Raw genomic sequence first — 22176 nt, 5'->3', positions numbered from 1 at the left:
GTGCAAGGTTCCCCGTCTCCACTTTTTGTTGTACTAGAAGATGCCCACCAACTTCTGAAAAAGATAAAGACTTTCATCATGAAGGGGAGTGCATGTTCCCACCATGCCCACTTTCTGAAAAAACCCGCGAGACAACTGCGAAGAAGATAAGAATTCTTTATTCTTTTATTAATATGTCGGCCACCGCCTTTTAAAATAACACAACTTTAATCATTATGAACACTATATTTATTATTTAAATATTATTTTCATACGTAATTACTGTATATGCTTCATACACGCCATACTGCCTATTTTGTTCACTATACATTAAGTGCCACTATATATGGCGTGCCTATTTTGTTCACTATACATTAAGTACCACTATATATATATATATATTGTTGAAAAGTTTGAAGGCAATAAATGTCCACAGAGTATGTTAGCAGAATTCTTCAGCATGGGCAGAAGTTTTCAATCCACATGCAAAGTGAAAGTTGAATATGAAATTGTATTGTCAGAAGACATGTTATAAGTTTCAACATACAGTTAATGCATCAGTTTGGAGTTGCTCTACAAATAGAGCACTCCGCATGTTTTCATGTAATAGAAAAGATAAGAAGAAGAGAACGAGAGAAAAATATCAGTAACATCATCTATTCTTCTGTCTTTATTTGTTAACCTCTTGTGCTATATTTTAATATGATATTTTACATCTACCATTAAAAAGGTTATCTCTCAAACTTTAATTTTTTTTTTATAACATATATATATATATATATATATAAGTAATTGCATTATGCACTTTTTTCAATCTTGTCGCAGTGACAGTCAGCACGATATTTAGATAGTACTATTTGCATTTGATTAATAGTTCATGACATGGTGTGTGCAACATGACAAATAGAGTCATGCAGCTACTGATACAAGTGACAAGTACAAACTGATATGCATAGTTATATGTGCATGAATTGTGACTGCCATTAAACTATGTCACTTATACAACATGTGATTTACCGACTGAATAAATTATTTATTTATAGAAGGCACATAGTATAATATTTTGCCGTGACAAACTTTGTCAATTTGATTTATTCATTATACGTTCGTACTTATATTGTCATTCATTGTTAGGAATTATTGAGCAACTAGCTCTATTGATCAACATTGTTATTGATTAAAGAAGCCTATCAACTTATAGATCGATGAGCCACATTCTTATGGTGACAAATATTTAGTCTGAACAGTAATCTCTTGTCTGATCGGACACCCACTTCCTCGGACACTCGCTCATTTGGACACCTAAGTGCTTGGACGGTCGCGAGCTTGGACACCTATTCGTTCGGGCACTTACAAGATTAGACACCGTCAAACTTGGACACCCTTACTCACGGACCCAACTCAAAGACCCTACGTATGGCCCCGACTTAAAGACCCGACTTATGGACCTGATCTGCAGATCCGACACATAGACCCAATATGTGAACCCGACAAGCGGACCCGAGTCATGTCAAGAGTTAACTCATAATGAGCTTACGCTGATGTCGAGTGCATACTCGCAATGAAGAACGCCACAAGCCGAGTCGCCTCGCAACGAGCACCGCCTCCAGCCGAGCAACCGCCTCACCGCGAGTATTGCCTCTAGCCGAGCAACCTCGCAACGTGTGCTACCTCTTTCACGTTAAGCACTGTCTTATGTCGAGTACTAGTTCTAGACGACATCTAGTCACTTCGGCCCGCACATGGATTGAATTTGAAGTCTCCAGTCAAAAGACTCTCTTGACTGAAGACCTGGGGGACTTCTATTGTACCATATATTGGGCCTTAGTATTTGAGCTTCATTACTTAGCCCATGATTCGTGTAAGAGGGGAGGAAACCCTTATTCTATAAAAGGGCTCCCTCGCACTCATTAGAGGAAGAAGACAGATAGCAAAGGGAAGCACAAAGGGCAACACACAGAGAGCTCCCTTGCTTGTCCATTGTAATCCATACATTTACATAGTGAAACGGAATCGACACCAATGTGGACGTAGCCCAACTTGGGTGAACCACAATACATCTTGTGTTGTTTGCTTCCCTATCTCTATCCATTTACATACTTATCCACACTAATGACCAGAGCAATCTAGTGAAGGTCATAAACTTCACACTTTCTGTTGTACCAAAGTCCTCGCCAATTTTGTGCATCAACATCATACAAACAATTGAACACTAACCAGGGTACCTCTGAGTTCAGCCTTAATTGCCTTATACCTACATTGTGAGTGAACATGTCAAGTTCCATGCGAAAGATTTTATGTCTAGTTGTTATACCTACATTGGAGTTTGAATGCTTGTCATACAAACAATTGAACGTTAACCAGGGTACCTTTGAGTTTAGCCTTTATGGCCTTATACATGCAATGTGGTGAGTGAACATGTCGAGTTCCATGTGAAAGGTTTTGTGTCTTGATGTTATACCTGTATTGGAGTTGTGTCTTAAAAGCCAATTTCGTAATATTGGATTTTAAGTAACAAATTCATATTAATAAATATATGCGCAAGATCTACTCATTCATGAGTTTGGCTTTATATTATAGTGATAATATGCTATGAATGAGTCCATGAGACTTAAGGTATGGAAACAATGTCCTAAATGAGGTTTAGGCATGGAGACTTGTTTTCCATAGTCATTGAGCCTTTAGATAAAGTTCCTTACCATTTGGAAAGTCAATTGGACATCAACTATTCGGAAAAGCTGATGTATATCGTATTAAGGATAGCATTGGTCTCGTGCTACGCATGTTAGAAACGTGATGGGTATAAATGTTACAAAGCTTTTGGTTGTATTATGCAAATTGTTCTTAGACTTGAGGCATCAAGATATTTTATATTTGTAGGTACGAACTTTGGTTACCTTAAGGCCTTAATGAGATCGCAAGGCTCGATAGTGTGATATTCAGTTCATGCATATGTATAAATATGAAGGCACATGAATGCGCAATAAGGAATCTATCACATTATGGTAATTGTTCAACAAAATGAGATATCCCTCAAAGCCACTTGAAGATCCATCTCATAAATCTTTGACTGAAGCACTTGGTAATTAAGATATGTTTGTAAAAACTGCTTCAACATGTGATTCATCATGCAATCGTAGATTACTACATGTGATTTGACACATATCCATGTCATTAAATCTTGATCGGGATATGGATGATATAAGAATCGACTTGCATTGTAACTAAAATCAAGGTTTGGAAAAGTATCATGATTTGCTTGCGGATACTTCTACTAACCCAGGTAGCCATGACATGTTGCTAGATGTCACTCATAGTTTGTAGGATTAAATAAATTGATTGATTAGTTTCACTGCCGACTTTAATTAGAACCTAAGATGTCATACACATATGATAAGTTTTAGTGAAGTTATATATAGATGATTATAAGGTATAATTAATTATAAATTGTATTGGATTAATTATTTGGGAATATTGGACATGATTTCATTTAAATAGGTAGTGGGCTTTGTTTAATTAAAAGGGGCCTAAGCCACAAATTCAAAGTTGGTAAGTGGTGGGCTTGACGCATGGCATAAAGCCTGAGGCACCAAACCCTAGGGGAGGTGCAGCATAGGGGTGCAACAAGGAGTCTAAAAACACTCATTTTGTTTCCCTCATACATAGAATGCAAAAAGTTGTTAGTTTTGTCCCTCGGGGAAAAGAGAGAAAAACCCTAAGCCAAAACACCTTGTACGCGTTCAGTGCTTTTGCTCTCGCCATCTCAGTCTCTCAGCTCCACCCCTTTCAGTCCCCTGTCTATCTCTGATCTGGACCGTCTTCTCTTGTCTAGACCCATGTGCCATCTTCGTCCATCTGAGTGAGATTTCGATAAAATCAAGGGAGAGACTGAGCATATTACGATCAGAAATGGAAGGATTTGAAGAAGTTTGGTGATGCTCGAATTAGGGGTGAGAGAGAAATGAGAGACGTGCAGAGAGTGTGAGAGAGAGAGAGAGAGAGAGAGAGAAGGGGGTGAGAGAGAAATGAGAGACGTGAAGAAGTTCGCTGGACTTGCAGAGAGTGAGAGAAATGAGAGATGTATGAACTTGGTGGGTTTCAGTTTGAAATCGAAGAAGGGGGAAGACTTTGGAAGCTTGGGAAGGTTTCATTTTGTATAATTATATTAGAAACAAGCCCAATGAAACCAATTTCCTCGTATTGTCATTATAGGAATGGGCCTATTCATTCATTCAAATAGGTGGGTTTCTATTCCTCCAACAGTGCCACCCATTGCATTATAGAAATGGGCCGGTCCGGGGCCCTGTAGGTCTGAAGATTTGGACCCGGCCCTCCCCGTTTATTCTGACAAAAAAATTGGACCCGTCCCAAACCATGATTATCCGTCCCGACCTGCAGGTCGTCTACCTGTTTGCCCACCCCTAAAATGGATGGTCTGATCCTTGATATGCCTCCAAGCTGCACCGACTCTTGACCTTGACCATGAAGAATGCAATATTTCTGCATTTTCTCTGGAATAAACCGGTGCATTTTCCCAGTAGCTGCAAATTTTTTGGCATACCAACGACAGTAGAAAGCTCTTGAATAAACCGGTGCACAGGAGACGAGGAATTACTCCGCCATGGGCTTGTAAAGCTGTCATCAAGTTCACGTGCAGCAGTTTCAACTTTTTCTTGATCATCTTCACTATCAGCAACTTCAAGCGCATCTAAATCAGTGTTCGCATGGTAGGAACCCTGTTGAGCAGGGTCAGCTTCCTTTGGTACAGAAGGGGTCCGGAGTAGATTCAGAGTTTTGTGTTTCCACATTGGCATTTTCAGCAAGATTCAGCTCTTCAAGACAACCATTACCTGCTTAAAACATCAAACCAAACAATTATTATTAGTTCCATTTCATGGGACTAATATTTGGGAGTAAGGACAGAGGTGAGCTTAGTGGTGTGAACCTGATAATGTCTTGATTATTCGAAGAATTCCAGCAGTCCCGAGCTCGCACTTTTGAAGAGACAACACTTTCAGACAACATTGAGAATCCCAAAGCATTGATGATAGTGCATTGTTGCCCTGTGTTCATAGTGATGAAATGGAATTAATTAGACATGTGTCGACTACCCTTTTTGTCTTGGTAAGATCCAAGAAATTCTCGTAGCAGAAACTTGATTCTTAGACTAGCAAAGAGACTAATGACAACATTCTTTCAAGATAAAGCCCTTGGACGGATTTGGGCGTACATGGTGAAGAATGACAATTCAGGTCAAAGGTTACACAAATTGAGTGGATGGACAAAGGACATGTAAAGGCCAGAAGAGAGTTAATGACAAAATAATCTCATGCAGCTCCAACAAAAAATCTCAGGTATTTGTATATACAAATGAGAGAACAAACCTTCTTCGTGATAGGATTTTTCGAAAGGTTCAGCTCAACAATGCCACAAATCATAGAAGAATCGGTGCTTAGTCTGTGAATATAATTAGACGTCACTTTACATTTTGAAAAGTCAAGTTTCACAAACTCTGAAGTTTGGCTGAACAATGACTCAGTTAATAGTAAGGCCTCACCCTGCAAAAGAATATTAAAAAACAAAATTGGAAGAAAGCAGTAAGGAGAATATGCATGGTGACGGAAGTCCAACAACAGTGAGAACCGAGAAGTAAATGCAAAATGACAGTGCACTCACAATACCAATACCAGTTTCCCGAAGACTTAAATCCTGACAAGGACAAGGTTTTAGCAAGCTTGCAAAGGCTATCAACTACAGATTGTTTGAAATTGGGGTTCCACCATAAAACCAATTGGCAATATGGGGAGTAGCCCAAGACCATATAAGCACATAGCAAACCTTGTCCCTCACCAATGTGGGACAACTCTCAACATTAGCCTCAGTCCATTCAGACTTAATTTTGAAAATCTGCATAAGAAAGAAATTTGTATATTCACCCCAGTTAGTGGATAGAGTAACCTGTGCATACTGAAAGAACGAATGATTTTAAGTGAATCTAAACCTTTTCAAAGTGCCAAGCTTGGAAGGTTTTGATTTTTGTAAGATAGCCCTGTTTGAGGTCTGATCTAGTACATTAGGTTTGATCTTGGATGGTGGATTTCTAATCCACAATAAAGCCATCTGGCAACAAACAAAAGGCGGAGAGAGTCAAAGTTCACCATTGCTTACAGTCTTTCTTGCATAAACTTAATACATGGGAAAAACATGTATATGAATCATTCAAAGAAGTCAGCTTAAGCTTTAACATGAAATTTTTTGCAATGTTAATTAAATACATGAACCAAAGAAGTTACACCAAATCGGTTGAAGTGGAGATCCAACGTCAATCCAGCAGATTTTTGGCATGATGAAGTGATTACTTGTTGCAGTTTGTTCATTGTACCATTTCCTGGGAAACAATGAGGCCAATAAACAATTAATACTGCCCACAATTCCTGGGAAAATGTTTTAGTAAGTGAAGAATGTTTAACAGAAAGGCTGCTAAATACTTTCTAGTCCAGAAGCAACACTTTCGAATCTAAATAAGCGTAGGCTAGAAATCACATGCTATTAGTATTACCTAACTCATTGTGAGAAAGGTCTAGCAATGCAAATGTTTTATCGGCATGCAGGGCAACCAACAATGACATTAATGAAAAGTCTTGTAGTCCACAATCAGACACATTAACATCATCATCTGAAACCCGAAAGACAAAAGTATGAGTTTATCACTCGAATTTCCTCTAGCCTTACCTCCTGCTCACAGAGTTTCTTAAGCAGCTTCATATTGGGCGTCACAGATGACTTGTAGCAGCAATCAGTGTATAGTTTTATCAACCTCTTTTGAACCCATCTTGTGTCGGTAACAGGTAAAAATGGATTGACTATTAACATAATGGAAAGAAGTTGGAAAACAATACATTTCCTTTTAGAATCTTTTATGTTATTGCTAGCAGAAACTAAAAAAAAAAAAACAAAAAAACAAAAAATATACAACTTTAAATCTAAAATCATGAATTTCAACCAAAAATAAAAAAAATTCATGAAGATATCATTGCAAACGGAAAACCATATACAACCAAGTCGGAATATGGAAACATGACATCATGGACTGGGAAAAGTATTTTCTGGTTTGCACAATCCACAAGAAAGTAAAAACCCCACAGAACCACAGGAAAATCCCAGAAAAAGAAAAATGAATCAGATGCATTGTAAAATATAATTCCAAATAAGGACTTGTTTGTTGATTACAATTACTAAATAGTACTTTTTAATAGGATTACAATTATAATATAGGCATGTTTCATCCAACCAAATAGTGGCTTCAACCAATTACATTTTGAATGCCGTCATGTATTTTGAATGAGAGTTATATTTCTAATAAAATAGAATAAGACATTGGCACATTGTACAATAATAATAACTATCAAGTCTTATCACATTACATAGTAAAATAAAAGAAAAGTTCAAATAGACATCTTTTATATATAAAGCCGGACGCCTATTTTTGGATCACCCTCTTCGACAAAATTTTTTGGATATAAATGCTCTTAAAACAAAAAAAATCAGAAGAAGTCCAAGATAGTACATTAAATAATCCAGGAACATTTTCGTGATGTAAACAGTATTTTTTTCAATAATTGTTATTTTAAATTATAATTTTGTCATAAAAAATACCAAACCAGTCACTTCCCTTCCTGCGTGCTGATCAGCACCTGCACTGCTGTTCTTCTCCTCTTGCTTCCTTCTTCCACTCCAAAAACTTCATTTCATCTTAACTTTTTCATACGGCAACGAAATCGCGCGAGGTCAGAGCCTATAGATTCGTATCAGAACCCTCTTCCATCTGATATGATACCCACACCTCAAAATCAACCGTGTTCAAAGATTGGAGCCTAGAACAGTGACGGTTTTTTTGGCAGAGTTTTTCCGATTCCGGCCAATCCTGCCGGAATTTGGTCTCGGCCCAAGAGAGAAAGTTGATCGTCTCCTGACGATCTTTCTACCTATCTCTTCAATTTTCTCTCCAGTTTTCTTTTTCTGAATCTCTGCAGAAAAAAAAAAAGTTGATTTTTTTTTTTTTTTTTTTTGTAGTTTTTGGTTTGTGGGTTTTAAATTTTTTTTTTTTTTTTTTTTTTTTTGTGCAGGTAAAGGAAGAACCGAGAAGAGATGCTCACTGAAGGACTTGATAGGAGCGCCCTTCATTGGGTTAGAGAGGTTTGTGAAGAAAAATCATTACCCTCTTTCTTTTTTCGAATTAAAAAATAAAAATAAAGTAGGGTTTAATTTTTACCGTTGTTTGATTTAGTTCTCAGCATCATTCGTGGTATTTTAGTGATTCACTACCTGATTAATAAAACCCATATTTTAATTCTTTTAATTTTATGGATTTTTGGCATCTGATTTTGGTTTTTGATGTTTTCTCAGTGATTGACTTCTTTGGTGTTTATCTCACTTCCGTCAAATCTCTTTCTGAATGCTGCTACAGATGCTTGATTTGTTCAAGTCGGCAACAACTGCAGAGGTAAGCTCTCTGATGAAATCATCTTCTTCACACTTTATTTCTTTTTGCATATGGCTAAATTTTTTTCCTGTGAATTGGAACTCAAATCGGAATTACACATTAGTAGAAACAAATTTTATGAATTTTTTATATGCGTGTTTGTGTTGGTTCTGTTCTTTAGCTCCAAGCAAATAAGTGGAGTGAGCCCTGGGGCACCCAAGTTCAGCGAGTCGACTAATTCCAGGTGAAGCCTGGGCATCGCACTGGCCTCCAACGGCGCTGTTTTCTGAAATACTCTTCACGTAGGTAAGCAATTAAGACTTTTGGTTCAGTTTTTATTATGCTCAATTTTGTATATGAACGAAAAAAAACTTAAATTAATTTGGGGTTTTCTTTTGTTCAAATATGGGGGTTTTGTGATTTTGGATTTCGAAATTGGTTTTATGTTGAAATTTCCTTTTTGTGATTTTGGATTTAGAAATGGATTTTCATTTGAAATTATTCTTTTTTTTTTTTTTGTGAATTTGTGGGACTTGCTGGAGGGAATTGGGTTGTCGATGAGATCCAAGGGCGGAGATTGGGATGAGAAGAAGATACTGAGATGTTTTCCAAACTCTTCAGCTTCATTGAAACACTGTGACTCTCTGTTTTCTTCGATGTGTGCAAGGAGAAATAGGCGGGGTGGAATAGCTGAAGAGATCAAGAAGCATGTCGTGCACTGGAACAAAGATACTTTCCTCTCCACTTCTCTTGCAACCCATATCCACAGTATACTCTTCCTCGATTCCCCATAATCTCAATGGCGGTAACATCGTTCGAGCATGTTAGCTTCAGTTCCGGATGGCCGCAACTCTCCGGCGTTCCATCTCCCCAAAAGGGAAATCCCACTTGTGTGATGTCTCCATGGTGAAACGCGTTACTATAATTTGTGTACGAATCAAAGCTTGAGGACAAAGGAAAGTTGATGAAAACAAAGAAGGCGAAATGGGATGAGAAGAAAAGCCAGGAATTCATATTTTGGGAAAGTGGAAGTATTTGGTAAATTGAAATGAATAAAGTTGGTTGTGGTTGGAGTTGGAGTTGGAGTTGGAGTTGGGAGTTGGAGTGACACTAGGTAAAGGAAGGAACTAGAGACGGAGGAAAGGAGCTAGTGACGTTATAGCACAAGCTTATTCAAAGAAAGGAAGTTCACCCAAAAAAAAAAAAAGAAAGGGATGGGACAAATTATGTGTACTCAACGTTTTGTTTACTATTTATCTTTCTATTTATTTATTTTTATTACCTGCAATATTTTAAATTAATTTACACCAAGAAAGAAAAATACTTGAACTCAGAATATAGTACATTAGGAAAAAAAAAAAAAAAAAAAAAAAAAAAAAAGAACCTGAAGTTGCCAAGGCAAATCCTCACTTGCATCTTTTAATGTTTATACGAAGATATTTGGAGCTGGGAATTTGGGTTAAGGTACATAATAGTTCACTTATAATTTGATACTTAACTTACTGTTCAAAAAAATTTCATTTACAAGTAAAGAGGAAAGGGAAGTGATGAACAAGGAAACACATACCATATCTAATTTCTCACATGGTCATGTTAAATCTTATTTGTTTCTTTCGGTTTGATTTATCCAATATATGATTGTCGCTTGGAAATTCATATGCAATATGCTTGTCGCTTGGAAATTCATCCAGCACCATCATAGATGTGATATCCCGTCTTTAAAATTATTATTTTATTTTATTTTATTCTTGACGTATTTCGAAGATTTGATTAGAACTAGTTCTTTATTTCTCTAAATTTGAGAAAAACGAAGTGAGGGTTACTTTAGTCATTTCTAATTTTCTCGACCTTTTCGGTCAACTCTTGAATTGGTTAGGTAGAGTTCGATTCCATGAGCGCGTAGGCGTAAACAGATCTTATTTCCGAATCCGAACGGAGAAGTTAGAGTCGTTTAAAGTTGGTGGCATTTTGGTAATATTACCAAAATGCAATAAATGGGAGGGAAACCTCTAGAAAAGGGGGAGGGTTTTCAAAAAATGGAAATGGGTGCTGCCTAACCCGTTTTAGGGGGAATTTGACCCATAAACCCATTAAACTTAACCCGCTTGTATCTTTCTCATCCGAGCTTCGTTTTGGATGATCTTGGTGTCCATGGAAAGCTCTTGACGAGCCCTACATCTCTGTGATGTTAGATTTTTCCATTTCTTTTCCATCTTTGCAGTTCGAGGCCACGACTTTTTCGGCGGTTTTATCATTTTTCCGGCGATTCCGGCAACGATTTCCTTCGAGTGAGGTATGAAACTTCATCTACTCTTCATAATCTTCAAGTGGGTATGCTTAGTTTGTGCTTTCGTATTCATTTTAGAGTTGGGTGTTTAGAACCCTAGAAATCCGGTTTTCTCCGGTGAAATTGGACGGTTTCCGGTTAGAATTTATCGTCGGCCTAGTTGTGAAAAGTGTTTCTCTTGTTGAGCTCTAGCTACCACGTAAATTTGAGCTCATCTAGTAAATGTTGAAATTCGGGGTTTGTAAACCCTCCATCTTGACTTCCACCGCTTGTGGCGGTGTGTGGGATCGTTCACGAGTGTTGTCTAGGTTTCAAATACCTTCTAGTGACCATGTGAACCTATGTCTAGCTTGGTTTCCAAAGATTCAATTGTTTGGTGTGGTGATCAATTTGGACTGCCACTTGTTTGTGTGATTGACGACAATTCGACCATTGGATCAAAATGAAACTTTAGTATGTTATCCTCGAAGCATAATGTGGACTTTGGGAAGTTATGGATCATAAATTTGATTTGCGGATTGTTGTGGGCCCCATCGTTGACCGAGAATTGAGTTATGATCAACATGTCTCGAAATGTTCTAAATAATAAAATTAGTACTATAGGAGACTTAAGTGAAGTCTAATGGGCCTACATTGGTTAGAGAGTGACTTGAATATATGTGATATGGTTATCACCTTGATTTCTTATATTGGTATCATCTATGAATTTGACTTGGTCTTATAATGTGATTCTATTGAAATGTGATTATATATATATATATTTATATATATTTAGCCATAGACCTATGTTTATCAAACATGATTTGGCTTGTGTATTGATGATGATCATGGTATGTGAATTGACGTGCATATTCGAAAGGCGTTTGATTTACACAGATGGTATGTTATGATGAAATGTGAGTGACTTTAATATATGTGAATATGAAATAGTTTTATAATCGTTTTTCCTATAAATTGTTAATTTTCATATTTAGCCAATGATATTGTTATATGAAGTGGGATTTGACGTGCATATTGGAAATATGGTTTGTTTTGTTTGATTGGCTTGATTTGATGAAGGTAAGGGTTAGTGGTGGACCGTTAACCCATTGTCATGAGTTTTGTTGCTTTGAAACATCTGTCAATACTCGTTTCATTATTTCATTTCTTGTTTCGTTGAGCCTTTATAACTTGAGCAACTTGATTCATGTGTTGTTTCATTGATTGGTGGTTATGCAATGTACTCCGCGATTCCGTTGAATGATGGTCCGGAATCCTTCCTACTCCACTCTGCGATTCCGTTGAGTGATGGTTAGGAATCGTATCATGGTTTGGGTTCCGTTGAGTGATGGTCCGGAATCCCTCTTACTCCGCGCTCCCGTTGAGTGATGGTTCGGGATTGTATCCACATTAGCTCATTGAGTTTAGTTTGAGATGGTTGCAAAGGTGTAGGCTTTGGATGAACAATGTCGCCCTAATTCTACTTTCATTGTGTGTATGTGAATATAGGTGCGAGATGTTATGGTTGTTTGAAATGAACTTTTGGATGTCTCGGTGACTCCCTCGGAGATTTCAAAAGTAGGGTATTGATTTCTTATGAAAGATTTATATTCAAGGTTTATAAATTATGATTGATGGTTAGTTTTATTATTGTATCACATGCTTATTTTATTGTCCCTCACCCGAGCCTCTCAGCTTGTCTGGGTGCCTGATTTGCCAGTGCACCAATTCCATAATATTGGCTTTGACTTTACATATGACAGGTCTGGGTAGATTATAAGAAACCACTTGATATTTTGGTTCCGTTGAGTGGTCCAGAACCCAATGTTGTTGAATTTCGTTGAGTGGTCCAGAATCCTTGCTCTTGTTCATTCCGTAAGGTGATCTTAGAATCCTAAATTCGAGTAGATGGGAATTACCCACAATAGATATTGTGAAAATAATTAGAATTATCATGTTAGTATTCTTAACCCAAATTGGGAATTATATAGAGTTCTTTAATTAAATTCGTGAAATGATATGTTATCTCACTGATTGATTAACGTAATTAAATAGTAATATTGTACTTCGTGATTCTTTGATATGTTACAAGCTATGTATTGAGATATAATGTTGGAAGTATAGTGATTAGTATGATGAAGTGAAATGTGATTTGACTTGTGTATTGGAAATGGTTGTGACATGTGATTGAAACGCATATTGAATTGCTTGGGAGATGGGAGGTCTAGTAAATGACTGATGACCCATTATGATGTGGATTTTGCTTAATATTGCTTTGTTTTGTTGAGTTTCGTGAATTGGGTAATTTGAATCATGTCTTGTTCCTTCGAGCCGTTGTTATACTTCTTGGACTTCCGTTCAATTCGGTTGGGTGGCCTGGAACTGAGTTCTGTTTGGATTCCGTTGAGTGATGGTCCGGAATCCTTCCTACTCCACTCTGCGATTCCGTTGAGTGATGGTCATGAATCGTATCGTGGTTTGGGTTCCGTTGAGTGATGGTCTGGAATCCCTCTTACTCCGCGATCCCGTTGAGTGATGGTCCGAGATTGTATCCACATTAGTTCATTGAGTTTAGTTTGAGATGGTTGCAAAGGTGTAGGCTTTGGATGAACAATGTCGCCCTAATTCTACTTTCATTGTGTGTATGTGAATATGGGTGTGAGATGTTATGGTTGTTTGAAATGAACTTTTGGATATCTGGGTGACTCCCTCGGAGTTTTCAAAAGTAGGGTATTGATTTCTTATGAAAGATTTATATTCAAGGTTTATAAATTATGATTGATGGTTAGTTTTATTATTGTATCACATGCTTATTTTATTGTCCCTCACTCAAGCCTCTCAGCTTGTCTGGGTGCCTGATTTGCCAGTGCACCAATTCCATAATATTGGCTTTGACTTTACATATGACAGGTCTGGGTAGATTATAAGAAACCACTTGATATTTTGGTTCCGTTGAGTGGTCCAGAACCCAATGTTGTTGAATTTCGTTGAGTGGTCCAGAATCCTTGCTCTTGTTCATTCCGTAAGGTGATCTTAGAATCCTAAATTCGAGTAGATGGGAATTACCCACAATAGATATTGTGAAAATAATTAGAATTATCATGTTATTATTCTTAACCCAAATTGGGAATTATGTAGAGTTCTTTAATTAAATTCGTGAAATGATATGTTATCTCACTAATTGATTAACGTAATTAAATAGTAATATTGTACTTCGTGATTCCTTGATATGTTACAAGCTATGTATTGAGATATAATGTTGGAAGTATAGTGATTAGTATGATGAAGTGAAATGTGATTTGACTTGTGTATTGGAAATGGTTGTGACATGTGATTGAAACGCATATTGAAGTGCTTGGGAGATGGGAGGTCTAGTAAATGACTGATGACCCATTATGATGTGGATTTTGCTTAATATTGCTTTGTTTTGTTGAGTTTCGTGAATTGGGTAATTTGAATCATGTCTTGTTCCTTCGAGCCGTTGTTATACTTCTTGGACTTCCATTCAATTCGGTTGGGTGGCCTGGAACTGAGTTCTGTTTGGATTCCGTTGAGTGATGGTCCGGAATCCTTCCTACTCCACTCTGCGATTCCGTTGAGTGATGGTCAGGAATCGTATCGTGGTTTGGGTTCCGTTGAGTGATGGTCCGGAATCCCTCTTACTCCGCGATCCCGTTGAGTGATGGTCCGAGATTGTATCCACATTAGTTCATTGAGTTTAGTTTGAGATGGTTGCAAAGGTGTAGGCTTTGGATGAACAATGTCGCCCTAATTCTACTTTCATTGTGTGTATGTGAATATGGGTGTGAGATGTTATGGTTGTTTGAAATGAACTTTTGGATATCTGGGTGACTCCCTCGGAGTTTTCAAAAGTAAGGTATTGATTTCTTATGAAAGATTTATATTCAAGGTTTATAAATTATGATTGATGGTTAGTTTTATTATTGTATCACATGCTTATTTTATTGTCCCTCACCCAAGCCTCTCAGCTTGTCTGGGTGCCTGATTTGCCAGTGCACCAATTCCATAATATTGGCTTTGACTTTACATATGACAGGTCTGGGTAGATGATAAGAAACCACTTGATATTTTGGTTCCGTTGAGTGGTCCAGAACCCAATGTTGTTGAATTTCGTTGAGTGGTCCAGAATCCTTGCTCTTGTTCATTCCGTAAGGTGATCTTAGAATCCTAAATTCGAGTAGATGGGAATTACCCACAATAGATATTGTGAAAATAATTAGAATTATCATGTTATTATTCTTAACCCAAATTGGGAATTATGTAGAGTTCTTTAATTAAATTCGTGAAATGATATGTTATCTCACTGATTGATTAACGTAATTAAATAGTAATATTGTACTTCGTGATTCCTTGATATGTTACAAGCTATGTATTGAGATATAATGTTGGAAGTATAGTGATTAGTATGATGAAGTGAAATGTGATTTGACTTGTGTATTGGAAATGGTTGTGACATGTGATTGAAATGCATATTGAATTGCTTGGGAGATGGGAGGTCTAGTAAATGACTGATGACCTATTATGATGTGGATTTTGCTTAATATTGCTTTGTTTCGTTGAGTTTCGTGAATTGGGTAACTTGAATCATGTCTTGTTCCTTCGAGCTGTTGTTATGCTTCTTGGACTTCCGTTCAATTCGGTTGGGTGGCCTGGAACTGAGTTCTGTTTGGATTCCGTTGAGTGATGGTCCGGAATCCCCTTTGGAGCCTTGGTCCGTTGGGTGGTCCAAAATCCCCTTTTCCAAAGATGTAGTCTTCAACTGAATTGTGTTGCTCTAGCCTTGCGTTTCGACTTGTTGTATGTGTTATTGATGATGTGATGGTTGACATTATTGATTGATGCGATTATGGAATGACGTTGGATATGAATGGGGTTATCATGAGTATTTTAGTTGATTAATATTTCTAGAGAATCATGTGTACTTTGTTAATTCTTAACTATGTTACACACTATGAAATGCGATTTTAGAAAACGTGATGAATTACGTGATGGATGAAGTGGAAAGGTTAGTCGTCATGTGGGATTGTTATGTTGGAGATCATGGTTATTGTTATGATTAGACTTGTTGATAAATGTGGCTAGAGAATGGTATTGTGCTTCGTTGGTTCTTTGAAGTGATATATGTTGTGAATTGCGGTATCATGTTGCGACATAATGATTTATATATAGTTGGAGGGGAAATCATGTTTTTCAGATGGGTTTGTTATGTAACCCTGAGTCTAGTATTTTCATGCTTGTCAAGTTCTATTGATTGATAGGGAAATGTTATGCCTTTCGACTTAATTGGACTGTGTTGTATGTCAATTATTGTGCATGACGAACTACGAATGGCTTGATCCCTGTCTAGGGTACGTTGGTAGTCTAACAGGGAGGTTAGATGCAGCCATAATGCATACGAAAAATAACTATGCGATTCGATTATTGAGTTGTGCTTGCCCATATCCAGGAGGTGGGATATGATAGAAACGGATTTTTTGTGACGTCACGTGTCAATTCTGGACGTATGTCGGGATTGGGGCGTGACAATAGAGTTGTTTTTTCAAGTAATGGGGTACCGCCAATCCACTCATTTTCAAAGGTTATGCAAAAACCCTGAAATTCAACACGACTTCAATTCTCTTCACTGTTTGTCAGAATAGAATCACGTGGCTTCGCAAGATGCATGAAGCGGGCACACTACCTTGGTCCACTGGCCTGGGCCACAAATGCAAATGTTTCACACATTTTGTGTTGAATATATATTTGATTGCTGGATGGTAGTAGGAGTGAGTCACTCCTACTGTGTTGATTCATTCATATATAGAGAGAGAAAAAAAAAACGAAAAACAAAAATGAAATGCATACTTGATTATTTAGATTGCCTCAAAAACCACATATTCGTTCAAGTAAAATACAGGGTTTCTACTGTATTGATACCAATGTAGTAGAAGAATCTGCCAGGGATTTTGGAGGAGAAGACAAGTAAGGCTTGGGTGGTATCTGCAACGAATCAACACTCCCTTCCAACATATCTATCACTTCCTTCATCGCTGGCCGGTTTGAAGGATCAGTTTGTATGCACCACAAACTTACTATGATCATCTTCCTCGCTCTTACTTTGTCTTCCTCGTTCGTAACACTCTGTAGACCAAGCTCTTCATCTCGTTCAAGACGCTGGTAAATCCAATGCGGGAAATATATTTCACTTGTATTTTCAACTTCCGTGTCGATGTTCCTTCTTCCTCCAACCATCTCCGAAAGCATCATTCCGTAGCTGTACACATCAGACTTGTGCGAGACCTTTCCAAAGTTTCTAGAAAATAGTTCTGGAGCAATGTATCCTGCTGTACCTCTAGCTCCGAACATCGACACAATGCTCTCGTTCCTGTTGCATATTTTGGCAAGGCCAAAATCTGAGATTTTTGGGGTAAACTTTTCATTGAGAAGAATGTTGTGAGGCTTGATGTCAAAATGCAAAATTCTTGTGTTGCAACCACGATGTAAGTACTCCAATCCTCGAGCAATACCGAGTGAAATTTGATCCAGAGTTTCCCATCCCAAGTGATGATGATCATTCTTGGGATTACTTGCATTAAATATGAACTTCTCGAGCGATCCATTAGGCATGAATTCATAGATCAGAGCCCTCTTCGAACACTCAAAACAGTAGCCCAACAAGGAGACAATGTTGACATGGGAAGTTCGACTAATGGCTGCCACTTCATTGATAAATTCTTCTCCATCTCCTTTAAGTTTGGTCAAGACCTTCACTGCTACAAGACGGCCGTCCTTTAACTTTCCTTTGTAAACAGCACCATAGCCTCCTTGTCCTAATTTTTCTTTGAAGGAGTTGGTCATTTTCTTGACCTCCGAATAGCTATGCCTTTGAACTTGAAGCGGCCCATGGCTCCTTAGAAAGGCCTCAACAATTTGATGTTTTTGGATACGCTTGTTCCAAAAGAAACAGCAGACAACAACTAGAACGACGACAACAAAAGCTGCACCAACTGTTAAAGGAGAGTTAAATTTGATTGGAGGTATGTTATGCAGAGCAATCAATGGACATTTAAATGTAGAGATATCAATCTTACCTAGTCCTAGCTTCAATTTCAACCGCTTATCTCCTGCACCTTGCATTGTAAAGAAAACTGCAGTTAGCTAAATCACACAAGATCCAATCTTCTTAAACTGGAAGAGTTTAAAAGAAAAAACAATAAACGCCAATCTGCTCAAAACAAGTGAATTTGTTCATGTCCCACCAACATAAAGTCTAGACTCCTAACTTAAAACTGATTAATTGCATGCCAGTAAAGAAGAGAAGCAAATAAAATTTCCAATTTATGTCAACTGATTAATTGCATGCCAGTAAAGAAGAGAAGCAAATAAAAATTCCAAATTCAATCTCAATTGGAAAACAGTAAAGAAGAGAAGCAACTCTTAATCTTGGGGAGGTGTCCCCCGCGCCGCCACCCCCCCCCCCCCCCCCCCCCCCCCCCAAAAACCCAATTGGAAAACAGAACAAGCAATAAAAAAACATAACAATGGAACTGAAATTTGCTCATTAAAACGATCATTCCTCCACCCAATCAATTCCATATAGATTACTTCCCCATTGCACCCTCATTCCTCCACCCACCATCCTCCGAAAATTTGCTCACCCTCATTCCTCCACCCACCATCCTTCAGAAAATTTGCTCATTAAAACGATGCGCGGCAGTTGAAGAAGTATCGATTGTCATCCACAGCCGAAGATTTTCAGACATGAAAAAGGCATATGGTAGTGGAGATCACAAGGAGCCAAGAGATGTTTTGTTGTATTTCCATGGCGCGAGAGAGCGAGTACGATTCAAAGTCGAAGAAAAAAGAGATGATAGTTTCATTTGGAACGTTAATTTAATTACTAGTGCTTATAGCCAATGGAAAGTTTTGGTGGCCAAGTTTGTTACTATTTCTATGGTCAACTTTGCATCGCGAAGATTTGTATACCTAAATCGCTCTGCACTTATATTACAATCATCAAAGTCAACAAGGGCTGACACGTTGTTGGGGAATGGGTATAGTTGTATGGTAGGTTATGTGTATGTTTCGACAAAAATACACTGTTTGACATGTATGCAGAAACATTTATTTCACTACTTGTAATATGTAAAACTGGAATTTAAAAGAAAAATTTTGCAATGTGAGAAGAGCAACAAAAAGGGTTGACTAGAAAGGCGCCAAACAAAGGCTAAAACTGTTAGAGGTTGAGTTTTGGAATTCTGGGAATGGAAAAAAAATTGCTGTTAGAGGTTGATTTTTGGAATTCTGGGAATGGAAAAAAAATTGCAAAGACAATCTGAGAAGCAAACGCGATGGTGATTCATTCATCAGCTCACGCAAAAGATGTGAGGGAATATTACCGTTGCTACTTGAAGGGAGAGAGCAGTTTCTCTCTCTCTTGTATCAGCACAAAGTCTAACCATCCAAGTAATCTATCTTGTGAGATGATTGCAAGTGGCAAGAACTATAACTCAATACACACACACACACACACACACACACACATATATATATATATATATATCTTATTTGTCAACACACAAGCTGACCAAATCATGAACAATCTTTAAGGGTTTTAGGTTGGCTCGGGCTGCATTTGCGAGAAATATAAGGAGTTATTTGGTATTCAATTCGGAAAATAATTCATAGTTTTTGAAAATGATTAAGGTAACTACATTATTTAGCAATAATTGGTTTCAGAAACCAAAAAAATTTAATCCAACATGGATACCAAACTAATCCATTAATTGTCTGCTCTTATGCTAACAGTTGGCTCTTACTATACTAGATTCCTTCCCTCTGCTTCCAAATTTTAGCATGGGACCAGATAGCTCACATTTTTCGACGAATCATCTAGAACTAAAAGCAAGCTAGGAGTTCCAAATGTGTAATTTATATGAGAATGACAAGTGACAGACATACCCCCGTTTTGACTTGAATTACTAGTTCCATTACATATGGATGCATAGGCTTGATCTGGGCAAAAGCAACTGAATCCAGAATTAATAGTATTGTTAAGCCCACACTGTCCTCCTGATTCCTCACATTTGTTACATTGATTGCTGTCAATCTCCAATTCCAATGGGAAGCCCCTGTTTACAGCATCGCTGACGGTTGTTTGACTGGCCTCTATAGCCTGAGCAGCTGCTGTATAAACCGAAACAATAACCTCATCTGTACAGCTGACAGAAGATGTCTGCTCAACCATCGAACGTGTCGCATAGAAAACAGGGCTCACTGTATTGCTTATGTTGCACTGCGTGCTAGGAAGCCCTATGTTGTTGATATTGCATAGGTAGTAAAACGTCATGTTTGTATAACCAGAGCCATAATCAAACAAGGAGAAGTTGAGGGTGGTGTTGACGAAAGTGGGAGGACAGATAGTACTCCAGTAATCCAGCCTAGCAACCGAAACAGTCCGAGGAGTAGTAGTAGAATTCATTTCAAGAATTCTAAAGCTCAGACCTTTCATGTTGATCACAGGGACTTTGTGTAGACATTGGACCCTGGCTGACCAGTGACCACAGTAAGTAGCTCTGTTTACCCCATAAAAGGGGTAGGAGATGTTTCCGACGCCACCACAATTGATAGAGCTGCTGCAGTTTGTGAATTGTGCATCATCCTGGCATAGACTTAACTCGACGTTGATCGAAAGGAAGGAAGCGATCAAAAGAAATGGAAACAACGATTGGAGCAGAAAGGAATGCATGATGGATGTTGGAGGAAAAAGCTCAGCAAAGAGACAGGAGAGTCAAATGAAATGGGGGAAGTAGTACAAGGAATAAGAGTCAGGTTTCCGACGTGACCACAATTGACAGCTCTGCTGCAGTTTTTGAATTGTTCATCACCCTGGCATAGACTTAACTCGAGGTTAATCCAAAGAAAGGAAGCGATCAAAAGATATGGAAACAGTGATTGGAGGAGAAAGGAATGCATTATGGAAGTTGGAGGAAAAGGCTCAGCAAAGAGGTTGGAGCATCAAATGAAATGGGTAAACTAGTAAAAGGAATAAGAGTCAGGTCTTAATATATAATTTGTTCCAACTTCCAAAATCTTGAAATGTAGGCCCTTTGAAATATTCAAAGATACGAAACAGTAGCCGCTCTTTCTTCTGCAATGTTTCTTTTCTCATTTTTCCGTCATTCATATTTGAATTTTGACCAAAAACTGATATTTTAATTTCTTGTACACCGGCCAATCCGAAGAAGCCACGTACAAGTTTAATATTATTTCTGGTATGGAAAATAGTCAAGGGACGGCGGAGTCAACTCCAGAAGCTATGTAGCAAAGTCGAGGGATCATGGACTCGGAGAAAATATCATAATAGAGTTGTTATTTCCACTTCAATATCTTATCTTTCCATTCATATTTTTATAAATTTTTTTAATTACAAATTTATCTATTTGTAAAATGACTAATAAGGATCTTAGTTATCTCCTTTTGTGTTACTTTTTTTGTTTATAAAAAACAAAAATAGAAAGTTTGATCGTAATAACTCTCAGTTTATATGTTTTGGAATTCTGGGAATGGAAAAAAAATTGCAAAGACAATCAGAGAAGCAAACGCGATGGTGATTCATTCATCAGCTCACACAAAAATGTGAGGTAATATCACCGTTGCTACATGATGGGAGAGAACAGTTATACATCAACACAAGCTGACCAAAACATAAAAAATCTTGAAGGGTGCGTTTGTTGCATCAGATTATCTTGAACTAAACTAGTTTCAATGACTAAAAGGGTGTATTCAATTGAGAATTTGAGAGGCTTTAATGAATTTATAAATCTATGGATTTTTATGCAGTTTAATTGATTTGTAGATATTTCATTTAAAATTTTGATTCAATTCCCTCGAAATCTCATGAGAAGATGTGAGATTTTTGGATACTTAAAATACATTACGAAATCTCTCAAATTCTCTTTAATTCCTCAACTTTCTCAAATTCTTTAACATCAATTTTTAATTGAATACACCTGGAATGTTATAAACTTCTTTAAAATCATAATTGAATACACTCAGATTTCTAAAGATTTTACTAAACTATTTTAAATTCTAATTGAATACACCTTAAATTTCAGAGAATCACTTAAAATCTTAATTGAATACCCCTAGATTCATTAAAAGAATTTAAATCCCTCAAAATCTCAATTGAATACATCCTCATAAGTTAGACTAAACTAAACTTGACTGCCTTAGTCAAGTGTTTGATGTCGGATTAAAAAAACATAATAATAACAAAATCTAATATTATATTATTTAATAAATAATTAATATAATTTAATTCATATTTATTATTATTTAATTCATACTTTTATCCATTTTTTTTCCGTTCTAGAAGCCTCCCTAGTCCCTTCGGACCCTTCCTACTTCTTTTCCGTTCATCTCCCTTATCCTTAATAATTTTGCTCTT

At 37.4% G+C, this 22176-nt stretch overlaps 1 protein-coding gene, 1 long non-coding RNA gene and 1 pseudogene across 2 annotated transcripts; 1 reads left to right on the top strand and 2 right to left on the bottom strand.

The window, feature by feature from the left end:
* The window catches only part of LOC137709509 (G-type lectin S-receptor-like serine/threonine-protein kinase At1g61500), a 34559-nt pseudogene that overhangs the window by 10918 nt on the left and 1465 nt on the right, over nt 1-22176 (bottom strand).
* On the top strand, nt 7671-9691 carry LOC137709511 (uncharacterized). Its single transcript, XR_011064866.1, has 3 exons — nt 7671-8175; nt 8386-8482; nt 8643-9691. It is a non-coding gene; the product is annotated as an uncharacterized lncRNA (long non-coding RNA).
* On the bottom strand, nt 16541-18172 carry LOC137709510 (rust resistance kinase Lr10-like). The gene is made up of 2 exons (XM_068448596.1): nt 17819-18172; nt 16541-17734 (listed from the first exon to the last, which is right to left on the bottom strand). Exons 1-2 carry the CDS (start codon nt 17862-17864, stop codon nt 16650-16652), a joined length of 1131 nt encoding a protein of 376 aa, XP_068304697.1. The 5' UTR covers nt 17865-18172; the 3' UTR covers nt 16541-16649.

Source organism: Pyrus communis, chromosome 11 (genome assembly GCF_963583255.1).
Source record: "Pyrus communis chromosome 11, drPyrComm1.1, whole genome shotgun sequence".
NCBI classification, from domain to species: domain Eukaryota; kingdom Viridiplantae; phylum Streptophyta; class Magnoliopsida; order Rosales; family Rosaceae; genus Pyrus; species Pyrus communis.
Note: the sequence above shows the minus strand (reverse complement) of the source record. Positions and strands in the feature narration are given on the sequence as shown.